At 47.8% G+C, this 18,970-nt stretch overlaps 1 protein-coding gene across 1 annotated transcript; it reads left to right on the plus strand.

The window, feature by feature from the left end:
• The first annotated feature begins 1,504 nt into the window (after positions 1-1,504).
• On the plus strand, positions 1,505-6,939 carry LOC146204872 (uncharacterized). The gene is made up of 2 exons (XM_084605437.1): positions 1,505-4,171; positions 6,376-6,939. Exons 1-2 carry the CDS (start codon positions 1,505-1,507, stop codon positions 6,937-6,939), a joined length of 3,231 nt encoding a protein of 1,076 aa, XP_084461563.1.
• The last annotated feature ends 12,031 nt before the right edge of the window (positions 6,940-18,970 follow it).

The raw sequence follows: 18,970 nt of genomic DNA on the forward strand, positions 1-18,970 counted from the left end.
AGTTTGATTAAATTACATTATTTATTCTCCAATCAGGCTTTAAATCTTCAAGGGACAGAAAATATAGGGAGGCATATATAATCCATAAATTTAGAACATTGGAACTAACAGGAATAAATATCTCGGGCGGAACATTAGGATCCCTCAAACATATTCCTTCGTAGCCATAACTAGTTGGGAAAACAATCCCTTGTAGCGTTAATTGTACAGTTCGTTCACAGCACGCGTATACTCTTCCCTCCATCTCTCAGCAATAGCATAAGCTGCACATGTTTCCTTCTTATCCCTTCCCACTTTGGTTCCCCCTTAAGTATATTTTTTTTTTTTTTTTTCAGATAATGTCAGGCGAGGCAGATATGGTTCACTTGGTTTCCTATTATTCTGTTTCTTTGTCCTTCTCCCCTTCTTGTGGAAAGCTCTTGATAACTATTGCCTTGCAGCTGTATTCTTTTTCAAGACCATTTGGAATCACTTGTCTGCCCACTCGTCTTTGTCCTCGTCCGTGTGCGCTGAGTATTTCCAAAATGAACCCCGTCAACGGTCTCTTCTAGAGTTGGATCATTCCACAAACTTGCTTCCATATATGTAATTAATTCCTATGCATGTGAGACAATAATCAGCGTTAAAAAATAAAGTGCAATAAAAATTATCGTGCATAACGAACAGTAAGATTTGTAGTCCCCAGTTAGCAACGAGAATAACAAGGGTAGAAACCATCCGCACTTGGTCATTAAACTAAGAAAGTGTGAGCAATTTCTTAAAGCGTCGTTATCCTGTATATGTTCATTCCTGCTCGCCATAAGCTATCAGATTTCGCTCCCTGCTGTACGCGTGATTCCGTTCTCTCAACGGTAGAGTCCTCTAAGCAGCGTCAGTTGGCGACAAGTAGAGGAAATATAATTGTCACAACGAATAAGACAGCATTTAAAGCCCGTCGTTCCCGTCGCTTCTGTGGCGCAGTGGATTAACACTACTTATCTCAGCACTAAAACATCTGTTCGAATGCCGAATGCATTTTTTTTATTCACAAGATTAAAATAAATTACAAACATCTTTTTTGGGGTGTGTTCCTCTTTAGGTTGCATTATGTGATGTTCCTTTTATTCTTAATAACCGCGAAACCAGCCATGAACAGAGCCAGGAGTTGACGGTATGATAGCAGTTACACTATGCAGTTACCTTTACCGTAATCATTTTCTGTCTTCAATGAGTGTATGTTACCTTTAGGTTGCGTTCAGAGACACCTCTCAGCCACAATCGCTGTTTAACTCACCGAGAGACAACCAGTGAGGAGAAAGAAGTTGCGGAACCCTACCGTTGGGAAAACGGAATTACGCCTGCTGCACCTCTGGTGTAGAAAAGTGCTGTGAAAATGTGAATGAGATGCCGCCGGGTAGTTCGAAAAAGAAGAAGGAAAAGGCGCCGGCAACATGTTGCTGCGCCAGTGGCTATTCAGCTGTACAGCTCGAGGCTTGACGTGAGCGCTGTCCGGTGTCGCGTCGCCATGCCGCCAGGCGATCTTGTCCTGGCGCTGGTCTTGGCGCTGGTCCCATGCATTCGAACGAATACCACCGAGCCGGAATCCAACGTGACCTCCATCGCCAGCAGTGCCAGCGAGGCCGACATCGAGACGTACAATGTGGAACAGGAGAGCTCGTCGCCTTTTATGTCCGACATTGGATCCGCTATCGTTTCCAGGCTCGCGCACCCTCCTTACGACGCCTCAGTGCTCGAAGAGGCCGCCGCCAACCCCACTTACGAGGCCGTCAAGGAGAACGTCACTTACCACCAGCCAAGCGTGGGCAGTTTCATTACTTTCCTCTGGGCCGTAATGGTGTTCTTCTGCCTCACCACTTTTGGAAACACGCTGCATCGCGCCGTCACGTGTGCGACCGGCGAATTCAGGCAGCGGGTGACACCCTCTTACATGACGTTCTTTGTGTTCCTTCTCGTTGCACTTGGCGTACTTTTTGTGCTCATGACGATTCTGCTGCTAAGCCTCTTGAGCACACGTGACAGCATGGCCGACAGCGTGACGGAGAAAGTGCCCGCCGTAGTCAAGGCCACATTTAACGGCCTACGCGCCTTTGTCAATTTGACGGTGGCCCAGATTGCACTCAACAGAAGAACCGCGCGCATGCCGAAAGCGGAGAAGGTCTTGAGAGACGACTTCGACACAGCCTTCAAGTCTTTCATTGCGAGTAGTGCCATGGCAGACGTCAGAATTCCTGTGTATCAAAGCGCTCAGGAATGTACCAGTGACCAGCGCTACCTAGGAGGCATGGAACGAGCCTACAGCGAGGTTGGTGATAAGTTCGAACCGATGGAGAATCGGTGGTGCACTCATGTTCGTCGTAATCGGGAGCAGCTTCTCGGGGACGTCTCGCGAGCGGTGGCGGCTGCGACGCGTAACGACCGCCAAAAAGTTTACCAAGTTCTGAGTGACTACGCATCCATGATGGACGAGAGCGATTGCAACATGCTACCGTCGCACAACAGCATCAGTCAGCTCGAGAAAGAAGTGCATGCATTCGAAGACAACAAAGGTCCTTTCAAGTCGCTAGCATCATTCGTAGAATCTGACCTTTTTTGGCTCATCATCCTGCACACTTTGAGTTTATGTCTCCTCATTGTGGGCATACTGATGGGCGCCTGCACGCACAACAGCGAAACCGACCCACATGAAAGAACTCACCTGTCCCATTTGATAGGCTGCGAACTCACCCTGACAGCTTACGTTTTCACTATATTTGTCATCGTGGCCATATGGAAATCTATGTTCCTGGTCATAGGAAGCACACTGGGGTATACTTATCTCTGTGAGCCCTACCTCACCAAAAACTACGTAATTTTAGACGATGCTTTGGAAAGACTATGGCCAGCTAGCAACCGAAGCCATTTGTTGTCTAGGATAATACCTTCTGACGTACTGGAGAACTGCCAAAATGATTCGGTTTCCATCCTCGACCTAGGTCCTAAGCCTAGCCATGGAAGAACATCTCGTCGACAAGGTGTGTTCCTTCCACGCCTAAATTTGGAAAACGTGCTACGAGAGTTGTATTCTCGCCCCAGATTTGGCAACTTCGAAAATTCGTTCTCACGCTATACGGATTTGTTCGCCGATATTATGCAGCCTTCTCAGAATCCGCGCTCAGCGCCTACGCAATACATCAAGAACAACCTAAGTGACGATGTAGGTCTTGACGAGCTGTCTGCCCTCCGGCCAAGCGATAAGAGCTTCATGCTGAATAAGACCACCGTTGAGAGAGTCCTGCTCCCCATAATTCCGTCCTATTATAGCCGATTCGTAAAAGGCCTCGTGGACACTATCATGCAAGGGAAGGGGAGCTCAGTCGCAGGGCGCTGCTCTCTTCTTCGGGCTCTCTTCAGCTCCTTCATGGATGTTGTCTGCTACACGTACGTGCTCGAATTTGTCGCTTACTGGGCATCTCTACTTCTGGCCACCTTCCTTGCTCTTTTAACTATCCCGTTCTGTTTTATGTTGGCCAAGTACTTTTTTCGCTGTAAGCGTCCCATTCGTGTACTCCGAAGAGCCAAAAGGGGATCACTGGCGCACGGGGCCCGCAAAAGGCGTTCTTTAGAGAGTGAACAACTTGAACGCGAAGAAACATCCCAGCAGCAATATCGAGGCCATCCACTCTCCAGGCTACTGCAGATGTACTCAAGCGCCGATTTGCCGCCTGGAACGACGCGAAGAATTGTCGCCATGTCTACCAAGGGGACATCAATCATGCCCCCTTTTGGACCACCTATGCAGCAGATGTCTTCTTTTTCCTCCAGGTTGATACAGACACCCAAGAGGCTTCACGCTGTATCCTCCTCGACAAGCATTGTCACTAGTGGAGTACCCATGGTAACCGGAATTCCTACAGCGAGCATAGGGGCAATGGGGGCTATGCCATCGATGCTTCCCTCGCCTGGTCCCTTTCTTGGCGCAGCTCCAAGTCATGTGGCCAGCTCTTCCATGCACCGAGAAAGCTCTGTCACAATGGTAGAGTCGGAAGGGCGAAGTCGCTTCGCCGCAAGCATGGCAGCGTCTTCCCACCAACTGCTGGCCCCGAGAGCTCAGATGCCGCTGATGTACGCGACTCCAGCGACTATGGCTCCGCCGGCGTCTCAGCATGTCCTTGTGACATCGCAGCCGATGAGTGTGAGTTGTCTTGTCCTACACATATTGCGCACGCGAGGGTGATAACAAGAAAAACAGGTAACGACGGCAGCATGCCATCGAATGCATAGCATACGCTCTAGCTCTACGTTCAGCAGTGCAATGGCGAAAAAAAAATCTTGTTTCAACGTTGCACACAATAAGCATAGATATGCACTGCCGCGAGGTAGCCGTCTATCTTCCGTAAAAAGCAGCTGATATATTAATGCCAATACACTTGATCGCGGTAAGCCTTTGGCATTATTGCGTGAAATAAACAAAACGTAATGGCGTGCCAGACATACCTTTCTATTTTTGCGATTTATTTATGCGCATTTTACTTTGCCAAGCGTGCATGGGGTCCTAGGCTAAAGATAAAAGCTTTCGTTTTTGTTACACATAAGCAGTAGCCATCAGCAGGTTTTGCTTCGCGTCGACAGCGTAGTGCAAGTGATGATCGAATGAATTCGAGTGATGCAGAAATTGTCTGGAATATTGCAACAGCATTTATTCGCTTTTTTTTTTCTTTTTTCATGATTCATGCTTCCACATTTTTCATTCGCAGTTTGTTGGTTCCGCTCACTCCGCATGCCCATAGTCCTGGCGGCAATCAAAGTTTCAGAATCGGCATTTGAGTTTCTTAGAAGCGCGCCTTGCTGGGCGAATTGCTTCATGCTGCATCTAAAACAACTTGCGCAAGCCTGAAGTGACACTGCAGATGAGGTAGACGGCCCAAACGTGCATGCTATTTTATTGCCTTTGAAGGGAAACCTTACATAGGCAAGGATAAAAACGGATATCCAACGCCGCTATCAGAGAGAAATAAAACCAATGCGTATCTTAAGCAAAACGCTTGAAATAAAAATAAAAGGGATTTTCCAGCGTTTGTTCAAGATGACAACTGGTGATTAGTTTCCCTCTTAGGGTCGTTGGTTATTCGTTGTTATCATTGCCTGTATAAGGTTTCAATTCAAAAGCCATAAAATAATCGCAAGTTTGCGTCCATTGTCTACTGTGCTTGTCTTTGAGTGTCAGCTAATCGAAGCTCTTTTTAATTCCAATCCTAAAGTGCTTTTTCAAAGCGCAGCAATTTTCTGCTTTTCACGCTACAACAATCATTCAGCTAAGCGCAGCAGTTATTTCACAGCTACTTTGTTTCCCCACAGGTAAGGGGGTAACGACCTTCATATTACGTACCACTACAAAAACATATACAACCGAACCACCTTATAACGAAGCGCTCGAGACCTCCAAAATACTTCGTCATACAAGTCTCTTCGTTTAAAGGTTGCTCACCCTATCACACTCAATAAAGTAAGCTAAGTACGTGCAGCAAAATATAATCTTCATTTAATGTGAATGGAAGGTATCCCTAATTAAAGTAGTCATTATCTTCTACACACCCCTTACAATGCAATATGCAACTGAAGGCGACTTTGTTACATCAAGGTACACGTTATGCTCCGCTTCGAATCCCGAGAGCAACGCAAGGTGCAGGTGCAGACCATCGAATGCCGCTATTGTTATAGTGCTCTAGAAAATTGTTCTTCTAGAGGACTATACTATTGTCTCTCTTGTCAAAATTCTTGCTTCGCACAACGCACAGTGCTACTCAATGTAAGAAGAGGGGAAGTGGCGGCAAGCATTCAACCAATTTCGTGTCATTTCGTCACTTCTAAAAACGACCCGCTGCATCCGCCAGTTTGGTGTGCGCCGCCGCCGAGATGGAGCACAGAGATGGGTGTGCCTATATATAGTTATGCTTTTTTGCCAGAGGGAACGTTCCACTTCGGTCATTCGGCGCAGTGCGCTTTTTTTTTTCTTCGCCTTGGTAATTACCTCGGCTACTGCGTAGTTTGTATTCTCCCGCGCGGTCTTTGCTGTGGTGTCGATCGACGATTTGATAGGAGGCTGCGGAGAGAAATGGCGACGCCTCTGAGTGTCTTCATTCTAAAGCAGCCTTCAGGTGAGCCTTAATTCCTTCGTTGTACAGGCAAATTCTTTGAAGTAAGTATTCTTAGCAAAGACAGGAATTCAGCCGGGACATACGAACACTTTCGTCATACCGATCGTTTCGCTGTAGATACATTCGTCATAGAGGCGTTCGATGGTAATGTTCTTGGCTGGTTAGGTGTGAATAAAGAGGTGTGTCTTCCACGACGGGCAGTTTCCCTTCGCTGTCTTTATGATGGGGTCTACTCTTGCAGGCGGTGTGTGTGCCTGTAAGCGCTCCCTCGGCCAGGATATTGCAACCGGCTGCCGTAGTGACGAGCAGCAGCCAGTTGAACTTGGCCGCACCATCACCGGCGATCGTCAGCGTGGTGGCGGCCAGCCCTTCCCTGCCGTCTACCATGGTCTACCGCCAGGCCTACCCAGCCACATTACACGCTCTGCCGACACAGGCGGCATTGGCCCCCACGCTGGCGGCGCCCATGCATGTGGCGCCGGTTCGCAGAACCACGTCCGTGCACAGGGCTTCTTCATCCAGTAGCGGCGGCTTCCAGACAATGAAGCAACTTGTCACGCCAGCCAGCACCGTCGTGCCCGCCAGGAGCATCGTGCAAGCCAGAAACGTCGTACCCGTCAGAAGTGTCATACCCTCTGGAGGCGTCGTGACTGCCAGGAACATTATGCCTGTTAGAGGTGTCGTGCCTGTAGGAAGCGTCGTGCCCGTAAGAGCTGTAGTGGCTCCTGGGAACGTCGCACACGTGTACCCCCAGAGGACGCTGTCGGCGCATTTGATAGGGACTCACGTGCGAGGCCACCAGTAACGCAGTTAGGCCCCACGTTGTCGATTGAACGGAGAGACCTCTTTCCGAACGAGCACTCCTTGGTGACTAATTGCGGGGCAGGAGCTTCCCTATAGCGGCATCAGAAGGAGCCAGGCCGCATCATATATATATATAAGAGTCAGTGTTGCCTCGTATAGCTGGCAACCTGCTCTGGGGCGCAGCCGCCGCAGCAGCAGTCGTGGCCATCTCATTGCGAGTGTCTCCGCCCTCACAAATCAATAGTGAGGCTTAAATCGCCTTGCGGCAATAAAGTTGCCGAAAACCGCGCTCGGGCGAGCTGCATTTGCGCAGCCACTTGTGTCGTCCGACATTGCTGCCCGTGAAAATGCATGCCCGTGAATGCATGGCAGTGGACGAAATTAAAATTGTTTCAAAGTTGAAAGTAATACCGCAATAAGTTGTCGCCGCTCCATTTCTGTATTTTGGTGAAAAAGAGCGATTTAAAATTCAAAAAAAGAAAAAGGCCGGCGCTTCTAGGTAAACGGAAAGCAGATTTTTTGCTAATTTCTTCGTTGAACGAGTGCATCTGGCGCTGGCGGCGAATCATAAACAACATCTTGGTAGCCATGACGTCACATGTTTCGGCGCGTCTCTCCAGCATGTGCGCTGTCTTCAGCTGCGTTAGTGCTTCTTCTATTTAGTGGAAATGTGGGTAGCATCGTCGCTCAGTACGACTGCTCACACTTACCTCTTGCGTTTACATATGTCGCATGTATTAGCTCTTTGGCCAGTAAAACAGGACAACGACATCAAAGCTGTAGCAACAGTGCGTTCTTGATCGGTAGACATTGTCATTCACCTACAAAGCAGTTTTCTTTTTTTTTTGCGTGAACGAAACCATGTATCTTCGTATTGTTACAGAACCTCAGCACACCACTGAAACAAGCGTTTCGCATCATCACAACATCACAAATCGGACCAGATGTCGGAGATTTAGGCTATTTGAGACGTTATGAAAGGTGACAACCTGTTAACTTGTCGAAGACCGCAGACGCACGGTCAGACTATCATCAACAGTATAGTTATTAAACATCGCAAATAGCTGCAGTTGTAACCGCCATTTTTTCTCTCGGTCGTTGTTGGAAACTCGTTTATCTACTGGGACCACTGATCCCTTCAGCCAGAAAGGGCTGGTAGATCATTCCCTATACGGCAAACTCAAGCACTGTACTCCTGGACCAGGAAGAGACTGCTCAGGATGCATTTACTTTCGCCGAATAAAGTTGCTTACATTCGCTTCCCTCATTCATACAATCTGTCTTCTGCACATTTTCCTGTATTTATTCCCTAGTTTTTCTTCAACACAACAGTCTCTTTTGTTTTTGTTTTTTAGGAGGGGGGGGGGGGGGGGGGGGGGGCTCCTGCACATGCCATACTTTGTCCAGTGGCTAATCTTTCACGATAATGCATATGACATATACGCATATGTCCAGTGCTATCACCGCTACTGACTGAACCATAGCTCGTCTGACACGTCTAAAGCTTGATTATTTCTGTTTTGCTTTATCTTTCACGACATCCCGAAAAATCCACCACAGTTAAAAAAAAAAAGGTCGTGCTATAGTTACTGAGGCAAACTTAGTAAGTGCTTGTCACATATGTTTCTAGGAAGTATACAGTTACTAAGAGAGCTAGCCCCATGTAACTAACCTATTCAGAGGAGCTATAGTAATAAGAACTAGCTGTCAACCTGTAACCATGTGCACCCAAGCAACGCGAAATGTTGCCGAAACGTTGCCTGAATGTATTAAGATAATGGTCCGTGATGTTGCAGATGTTTTGACAGAGCACGTAATTAGCACATCCACACCGCGGATCAGGTGATATATATATCAGTCGGACAAGAAGCACTGCAGGAAAGCACACCCCTGGTCTGCGCGCGCACACGCAGTAATATTCAGCGAGCTCATATCCCCTACATGATGCCACCCTGTTTGAGAGCCACTTACACTCACAAGTTCAAAGAAGGTATTTCAGTCATTTTTGCGCTTGAAATGGCAAAAATTAAAAATACAAGAGTGTATGATCATGTTGCTAATAGTTTTTATTTTAAAAGTCCGCTCTGCCGCCTTGGTGCGAGCCATGTCCACATTATTTTACGAATTTCTGTTCACCTTTTTAGTCCTAGTAACCGCTGCTAGTTCAGGTCTAGTAACTAGTGGCCGCTGCTGCATCAACTATCTTGCTTAATACCTGCACTGCGTTTGGGGTAGTAAACAATTAGTAGCATGCTAGTAACAGTCGCAGAAAGGTATAGTAATGACTGCGGTTTCTACATTCCTTAGTAACCCGCACGAGTTTATTTTAAGAATGAACGCTTCGAAAACCGGCATTGCTTGCTACTTGCTGCCATCTTGCGCTTTTATGCTAGGCCCTACGACTGATAATTATAACCGACACACTCAATGGGTAATTGGCTATACTGTATTTAGTGCACTATACAATGGACCCAAAGGCCCAGCTTCTGACGTCTCCAGCTGAGTTTATACTACTAACAGCACGAGCGCGTCCGCAGGTTGCTCTGCATAGTTTAGTCACAGGACCGAAATGTAAGACTGCTCCTCCTGCAGCGCATGGATATTTCAATGCGACCAGCATACACCCCCTTATTGCGATCACAAATTACAGAAAAACGAAGGGGCCACACCTAGTCACACGCCCGTATCTAGCAGGTCGTGTCTGACATTGGCAGGTCTGACATTACCCCCACATGAGTACAAGATCTTGTAGTAAAACTGCGCGCGCACGGGTACAATTGAAAAGAGGGAAACCTGCAGTAGTTTATGAACAACAAGGAAGCTCCAAAGTCATAACGTTCCAAGGGAGGGCAGTGCAAGGAGGTTATAAAAAAAACACTGCTGGAGTGGAAGTCAATGGGCTGGGTGAAGCCTGTGGAGGCCATTGGGGGGGGGGGGGGGGGGGGTGGAAGTGGCCTGCCAAGCGCTTGGGAGTTCTGTTCACCGGCATTGCCAGGGTGTTTCAAGTACTTAAAGGATTTTTAGGTTCTGATGTCATGCTGTGGGCTATCAGGTGAGACATACTGGACGTCTCCGAATCGATTTGACCCACGTGGATTTTTAAAAATATCGATGATATCCGAGTACTGGGGCGTTTTTCGCTCTACTCAGTGCAAAAGTCACAGCTCAACATCAATGCCAAAACTTTGAGTGAAGCCATAGCAATGCTAGTATGCTCACAAGATGCCTTTTTGGGTTCGTGTTTTATTATTTGTAATGATGCCTAATACATTACTGTACACGGATCACCATGCCCTATTCGCCTACGGCTGTTAAATAATTTATAATCAAATTTCTTTTCTCACCTGTTTCGGTTTCGGTTTTGAACAACCAAGCGAAGGATGTGATGTCACAGCCAAGTCTAGGTAACGCGAGCAATGAAAATACAGTGATATAATCCTTCCTGTGTCATTTGAATTCACTACAATGATAAAGCCAGCCTGCCTCAAGAACACCACTCACTACAAGTGAAGAATCAGCGATTATATCGCTGTTTTTTTTTTTCATGCCGCGCGACAAGACATGATAGTGACGTCACAGCCATCTCTCGGCTACTGAAACTGAAACTGCTGAGAAAAGAAAATTCAATTATAAATTATTTAGCGGTCGTAGGCGAAACCTGCGTGCGGATCAATATGCAGGAATGACTTACACATCATTAACAAGAAAAAAAAGTGCCACCAAAATTTGGTGTCTACAGTCCTTTCGCTCGACTCCTTCGTAGCTATATGCGAACATCAAGGACACAACAGCCGTGTCTAGATGAGACGAAGGTGTGGAGGGCAAGACGAAGGGGGAGGACTAGGAGGCGAGCCAGATTGGCAGCGGTGTCGGTTGGGGGAAAGGGCATACGCAAGGGACTCGATGGCTGTGTGGCACTGTGTCAGGCAATATTGTGTATTGGTGGAGATATGCACCGGTACAAGTAAAGTTTACCAGGCGTGTGAAGAGGCAGCAAGTGTGCGAAATAGAAGAAGCGAAGCAGCAGAAGAAGCGAGCGCCGCCGTCTTCGCGCGCCGCACCCGCGAGGTCAAATTTATCACGCCGATGACCTTGGATGGACGAGGCTAATAAAGCTTAATATTTCGGCCACCTGGGGGCCTTTAACGTGAGCTGACATCGCAGAACAGAGGGCTGCCTCTCCGTTTAAGTTTTGTGGAATGGAAGGTGCAGTATTCTTTTGGGTGGACACCACTGAATCGTGGACACGCACGCTTAATGAGGTCAAGGTCACTTGAAGATGAAATTTACTGTCACGCGAGAACCAGCTCTACCTAGCGTTGTGAAGCTTTCACTTCGATTGTAAATTGGTTCACAAAAATGAAAGTATCTGTCAAGGTCACTTGAAGGTCGAACTGAGGCTTACGCGACGTTTGCTTTACCTAGCGCAGGAAGCTTGCGCTTCAAAAAATGCGATAGGGCAGTCTGCGTCCCACGAAAAAAAACGGCGTGTCACGAATTTCTTTGATTGTTCGAGGGTACCATGACCTTACGTTGTCATCAAAACCTCTCAACATTTTAAAAAGCCCTTGGCGTGTGTGTGATCTGAGACTAGGTGACGTCACCAACTTGTCGACCAATTAGGGAGTTTTGTGGCCGAGTTGTACGGTGCTCTGGAAGGCTGCAAGTAACATCGCAGAGCGGTGATTGGTCACGGCCGGACTGGATGCAGCGGCGCGCTTCACGCTTCACTTCAGTGGACTTCGTAGTCTCGCTTTCTGTAGTCTTCTGCCAGTTAGTTTCGATTGGGGTCGTCTGTTAGCCTGGCACCTTCCACATTCCCCAGCACCAAATCATAAAAGTGATTTTCCATGCACTTAGCACGAAGTCGTCCTTTAAAGTACGGGGTGTCGACATCGACTCAATCTTCTGGGAGCATTAAGACTGATCAGTCAAGTAAGTAAACTGGAGACTTCGTATCGGTGATATCTTCCTTCCGTACTAAGTTCTTCCTTATCACCACCGTGTTGCAGCCTGTGTCTCTCAGGAATCGAACTGTGCGGCCCCCAGTCATGCCGGCTACGACAGGTAAGCATTCCCTGACAACGCATCCTTTACTGGTGAAGCCAGCGTTGATGACGGGGATCTTCCCTCCGTCCTTAAGTTCTAGGTATCCGTTCTCAATGCATACTGCAGCGGACTCCCTATTTTCTTCTCTTCGTTTTGGTGCCCCATTTGCCCAGCATCTCCAGCTTGGATGACCTGGCTTGCCGCATTTGTGGCATTTCTTGGGCGGTCCCGATCCGTCGGAGGTGGCGACCCGGCAAATTTCGGGGCGGTGTCCCGTGCATGAACAAATAAAACACTTCTTTTCATCGCTGCTCTTCGCATCCGATGACTGAAGCAAATTTTCATTTCTCTCGGTATAGTCTTGGGGACGGCGTTTTCTGTTTTATTCTTCGGGGTGCTTCGCTATCCGAAGTTCGACCAGCCATGGGCCTCCACATACTTTTCTGCCCTTGCTACTGTTTCTGCGAAGGATGTGTCCTTCTTTTCTTTCAAAAGCATTTGTAGCGGAGTGGCGCAATTATACAGGAACAGTTCCCTTACAATCAGGTCAAAGAGATCTGCATACTCTTTCGTTGTGTCCGACAGCTCTATCCATCTGTCTAAGAAGTTCTGTAGACGCGTCACGAATTGTGAACACGTTTCCTCGTTCCGGGGACTAGCAGACCTGAATTTTTCTCTGAACCCTTCCTCTGTCATACGGAAGCGAATCATGAGTGCCTCCGGAGCTTGTTGTAGTCCAAGCACTGGGACGCAGACATGCGACTAAAAAATGCTTAGCGCTTCGCCGCTTAAACATAGACTAAGAGCTGTAGCCCACTGATTGCGAGGCCAACTGACTCTCAGCGACGCACTCGAAAGGCATGAGGTAAGCGTCAAGGTCGTCCCTGCCCTCATTAAAAACCGGCATCAGTTTGTACGGGCTTATGCGTTCGGGCCGAGCAACTTGACCCTCTCCCGTTTCTGACCTTGTCTTTCCGGTGCTATTAGCGTCAGTTGCCGGATTATTCGGCAGATCTCGTCGGAGCATCAGTAACTCCTTTTCTTTCTCCATCTCCGCCATACGAAGTTTAGACTGTTCGCGGGCCTTTAGCGACTACAGTTCTGCCTCCTCTTTCCGCCGCGCACGTTCCTCATTGCGTTCCTCTCTGCGACGAGCTCGCTCTTGGTCTACCCATTTGAGCAGCTCTTGACCCTCAAAGCCAAATGTTTAGCCATACTCAACAAATCGTTCTAACACTGCATCGGCCATCTTAGGAGGAAGCGTTATGCAGTGCTAGGACAGAACACTAAAAAAATATTGCACCTATTTTTCTCCCTCTCTCACCGACACTTGTTGACCAGTCCTGTTCGTGGACGCCAATTATGTCACAAACCCCCGCCTTTACGGTTAACCGAGGCACGGGATCCCCTTTACGGTTACCCGTCATCCCTCTATCAGGTTTGAGAACACATTTAAAAGTTAGGCTGGTCAACCCGTGAAGTACGTCTGTCAGCGTGTGATTGAGGAATAAGTTCAAGAAGGTCACTTTCTTTTGCAAACAATTGAATATTTATAGACAGTAGTCCAAATTACACTGCGTAATATTAGAGTGTAGTAAAAAAAATAAAACGCCATGACACGATAGTGATAAAAGACTACTCTGTAAATGACAAGAGGAAAACCCGGATATAATAAGTATAGGCCAGGGTTTCATAGAAAATATAGAGTAAAAATATTACTAAGTCAGATAAAGGTTAACAAAGGCGAAAACATGTTCTATTAAAAACCGTCTGTGGCAAAAAAAAAAAGAATTCTCACGGCTTTCTTGTTAGTTGAGGCGTCGAAGGCTGAGTTGATCGGTAGCGGCGGCCGTACAGATGAGGAGAACGATGCGTCGATCGCGGGCCCGGTGAAACACAAGACGCTTTCCCAGAGCGGCCGCGAGAGAGGCCCGGAAGACTGAATCTTCCCAGAGCGCACTGCCGCGGGCTTGCTGCAGTATGCGTTTACTCTCGGCTGGCTACGCAGTCCCCGCGTCAAGGACGCGCGGTCGCTGCCCGCCGTCATGTCGAAGCCTGCTCAGAGGAGCGGCGAGGTCTCGTGAGTTTCGCTCCTGAGGCAGAAGATCCCGCAACTTCCGCTGTATAGGTAAGACAGCTTGTGACAAAGGGAGACAATGCTGTGAACTACATTACATCAGTAATAGCCGAGTCATTTAAGAGCGACGATAGGGTATATCTCAGCAAATCAGGAAGCAACACAAGATAGCCGAATACAAAACAGCTTAGAACTGACCAATCTAAACGGGATAATGCGGAAAAAAATATTCCTAAAAGCAGATCTCGGGAACAGATGAAATTCCGATTAAGCTGATTAATGAACTTGGTCCAAGAAGTAAGGAAACGTTGCTAAAAGCTTTGAAAACAGTGATAACGAATAAACAAATTCCGGACAGCTGGCGGCAGAGTAAAATGAATTTGCTTTATAAAAGGAAAGAAGATAGGATGCACATAAAATCCTACAGGCCGATTACCATAACTTCTGTTATATACAGGTTGGCCATGCATGCGGTGAAATTAAAGATGAAATCATAGGTAGAAAGTAAGAAGATACTCGGAGAACTTCAGAACGGCTTCAGAAATGGTAAGCGCTTAGATGATCATCTTGTTCGTGCTTACCCAATGCATCGAAATATCTAGAGTGGAAAATAGACCTTTGTGTTTGGCCTTCCTGGACGTAAACGGGGCGTGGCGTACGACAACGTAAACAGGGAACTCCTCTGGAACATATTAAAAGAAGGTATCACTCATGAGATAACAGATTTCCTACAGGAAATATACCGGGATAACAAAGTAGAAATTACAGGGGAAGGGATGAGAAGTACGGAAGCTGTCAAGGTATGCAAACGATTAAGACAAGGTTGTCCTCTATCACCTCTGCTCTTCATGCTTTATGTGATAAATATGGAGCGGAGGATACAAGAAAGTAACCTAGGTTTTAACCTGTCATATAGATTAGGTGGAGAGGTGGTAGAGCAGCGCCTCCCCGTTTTAATTTATGCAGACGATACTGTGCTGTTAGCAGATAGCCAGGAAGACTTGCAAACTCTAGTTAAGTATTGCGGAGATGAAGGGGACACTTCGCTGTTAAGTCAGGTCTGATGATTTTCAACGCCTCAACTGATCACGGTCTTAAAATAGGACATGAAATACTCGGAGTGGCACAATATAAATATCTCGGGGTATGGGTAAACGAAGGATATACATACATTGAAAAGCATGAGCAATCACTAAGGGCAAAAGGGCGAAGAAATGCCTGGATAATAAAGCATAGTGGATTGTGGGGATACAACAAGTATCAGGTGCTGAGGGGTATTTGGAAATGAATTATGGCGCCCGGGCTTACTTTCGGAAATGCGGATTTGTGCCTAAAAGCAGAGGTACAAGTGACATATATGAATAAATCAGAGAGCCGTACGGTTAGGTGCTTACCTAGAGTTGGTACGGGGGGCGGTTGCGGACCAAGTAAAGCACGAAGTAGGTGCCATGCAGATTTTTGATGCAAGCTGCCGTCAATCTGATCACATACTTTTGCCCAGTTCGAGTTCTCAATGGAAGCACAGTGCTGACGGACTTGAAGATCCAAAGATTCTATTCACTCCCTAAGCTGGTAATTTTGGGGCTGCTCCCTGATCCGCCTCAGGATCCGTTTACGGCGCGATCAGATGCGGGTCTGGATGCTGGGCAGGGGCCGTGGTGACCTCCTCTTTAGTTGCTTGTGCCTGCGCCTGCTTTACAGATTGAACCCACTCATCATACGATTCAGTGAAGCTATTTGAATTCACAAGAAGTTTGCGGAACGCATCCGAATTGGTGTGCTTGAGTTGAATTTTACGTTTTCGAGAGCACATGTCTAATGAAATAAGGATAATGTAATGATCGCTAAAAAGTTGTTCTTGAGTATGAGTTCAGGAGACATGTGCAGATCCGAGATAGAGTGTGAAGTCAGGTGAGGTAGATAGCTGACGACCTACACCTTCCCTGGTTGGGGTATCAGGATTATTAATTATAGTGAAATGCTGCTGTGTGATATACGAATGCAGAAGCCTGCCTGGACGTGGGGTGCTCCGATATCCCCGGCTGACTGGGGGGGGGGGCATTGAAATCGCCGGCCAAAAGGACCTCATACTTATTGGCGAGCTCTGCAGTGAAACTGAAAAGGGCCTTGAAGAGTTTGTGTTCTTTAGGAGGATTGTAAAAAATTAAAAAAACAAAACGGTTTACGTTTTGGGGAGGGGTAGAAAGCGAATGCAGTCAGTTGATTTGCAAGAGCTGCGGGAGGTTCTAAAGGTTCATACTGGAGATCCCGTCGAATTAATGTGGACACGAGTGGGGCCTCGTTTGGTTGAGCATGAAGGACGCGATATCCAGGAATATTCATCGCATTTCGAGTTTCCTGAAGTAAGATAACCTGAGGAAGGAACGGGAGGGTAAGAATCCACTGATGAAGGGGCGTGCGGTTGGATTTCAAGCTCGTACAATTCCACTGGATGACGCTGAATGCCGATTTAACATCCAATATGAAATATACGAGGATCCGGTTGCGGGGGAGAGTGGAGGCTGTGAAGGAGGAATGCCCGGTTGTGCGGGCTCAGGCAATCGAGGTCTTTTGAGAGATTGAAATGTTGCTTCCATAGGTTTTTGTGATGATGAGAGAGCGGAAAAACTATTTTCTAATGAAACTACAACTTTGGTGAGCTCTTCTATATGCGCAGACAAGGGGGTTAACCATACTCAGAATGTTGCACACAATTTTCTCCAAGTTTGTCATGCGTTCGGCGAGTTCAGCTATATGTTGTTCACGCGGAGCTAATCTTTCAGCAATGTGAGTTGCTGGTTAATGTGCTGATGAGGAGAGGGAGCTTGGGCATGGGGGAGGAATAAGTAAGGGGTACTGGATAGGGGTGAGGAGTACCTGGCAGATTCGTTGGCGAAGAAAGTCCAGGCGGGTTTGCGGGCGGTGAAGTGGACGGCGATCGTGCGTCCTCGGTACGTGGGGTCAGCGTTGGAAGCCTTGTTATCCGAAGTGGGCTTCGGAACTCTTCCGACTGGAGGCTGTAGAATGGCCGGCTGGAGAATCGGTCGTTGTTGGGTGCACTGCTGTGACGGTTCAATAGGCGTTGCAGGAGGTGGAGACACACGTCCCCATACCCATGTTTGTGGTAGCGTTGATGTTTGCACGAGCGCAGATGCTTGGTGCTGAATTGTGCAGCATGGTATGTCAAGTCGCTGATGGTGCGGTGCCAGCTGGTTCGCGTTTGTCTTCTTGTTGGTGCTTTTCGCGGCGGCTCTGTTTGTTGACTGCGATTGTCGCGCTTGACGGGTGACGAAATCCGTGTAATGGCTTTTTGAAGGTTTTTGCGGAGGTGTACTAGTTCGCTGGTCGTAGGCTGCCTTGATACTGGCTTTGTCCTTTTGTTGTTGCACTGAGCATGTAGGATCGAAAGAAGGATGTTCACCGCCGCAGTGCACGATAACACCAGGGAATGCATTCATGTGCTGTCTGATCTTGATGCAAAGGAGTAGCACACGTAGGACATCTCCAGAAAGTCGGCACTTGGGGACAATTCATGGTACGATGCCCTTAGGTCCTGCATCTTTCACATTTCAGGGCTTTTGAATGATAAGGGTGGCACCTGTATGATGCTCGCCGGAAAAGCACTGCATGGGGGACAGTGGTGCCTTCGAATGTTATGAGAACTGATTCGGTCTCACCCATCATACTCGCCGTGATGATGGTGGCTTGAATGCTGTCCAGGCAATTCATTAATTCAGTGTTGGAAAAGCCCGCATCCACTCCGTGGATAACACCCTTGCACGAGTTGAGCGGTGCGGTGAGATACGGCGTGACTTGATGGATTTGGTTGTTCATGCGTATTTCTTCCACTTGAGCGAGGCGCTTCGCGGCCACTTCATAGGCAGTTTTCAGGATGATGACTCTTTGCTGCGGCCGAGTCTGGATTTCCAGTTCTTGGCGTATCTGGGGTGGAAGCGCTGCCTCAAATTAAGATGAAGGCGGATAAGATGGCATACGGTTTGACGGTTTCAAATCGCAGGGCGTGGGAGACGAGCACCACGATGGTATGTAGTTCATGCCTGGGGCGCGGCGCTAGGCGTTCTTTCTTGGTTTTGCTGGGTGTTATCCACCCTTCTTCTGTATTGGTATCGCAGTTGTCTGCAAGTGCAGCTTCATCCGAGTCGACATTAATATCGGTAGTGCCAGAGCAATGGGCAAGAGGTGGCGTGGAAGATGGCAGTGGCGTCAGCGCAGCATCCGTCATAACGCTGCAGGATGTGGATGCTGGTTTCGAAAGAGAGCTGGCAGCGTCTGGAACCCGAAGCGAACTCAGGCGACGAAGATCACTGGGGCAGAGAAACGGTCGGGGACGCGGGGCTCGCCTTGCAGGCGCGCGGCGTCCCGGGAGGCCCGATTTTGGGGGCGGCGCGGTCCAGAGATCGCGTAACGGGGCTCGGAGCGCGCGAAAGTCATGTCCGTCCGCTCTCAGAGCCGCTGAAGGAATCCGGCATCTTTCGAATTGCGGGAAGCTCAACGCCTGAGGAAATTGGACAGTAACAGGTGGGCAGCTAAAATATTTAAATACCTATACCTAAAAAGCGTTGACTCACAATGGAGGAAGAGGACTAGGAAACTAACCAGTAAGTATGCTGGTCACAAAACCACAAAAAGTAAAAATTGGATGCATTCTATGGAAAAGAAACGTGTAGAATTATACCGAAAGTGGAAAAGGCAGATCAGGAAAAAAGTTTCCTTTGATAACTGAAGAGGCAGAGCCCTACTTTTTGAAGCTAGATCAGGGTGCCTTTGAACACGCAGCTACGAAAAGAAATTTAACCATGAAGATGACGCGTGTGCAGTGTGTGGTAAATTCACAGAAACAATTAGCTATATTATACTCGAATGTGATGGTATCCATCCGGAAGTC

The sequence above is a fragment of the Amblyomma maculatum genome, chromosome 1 (assembly GCF_055883805.1).
Source record: "Amblyomma maculatum isolate TAMU_Amacu chromosome 1, ASM5588380v1, whole genome shotgun sequence".
In the NCBI taxonomy this organism is placed as follows: Eukaryota; Metazoa; Arthropoda; class Arachnida; order Ixodida; family Ixodidae; genus Amblyomma; species Amblyomma maculatum.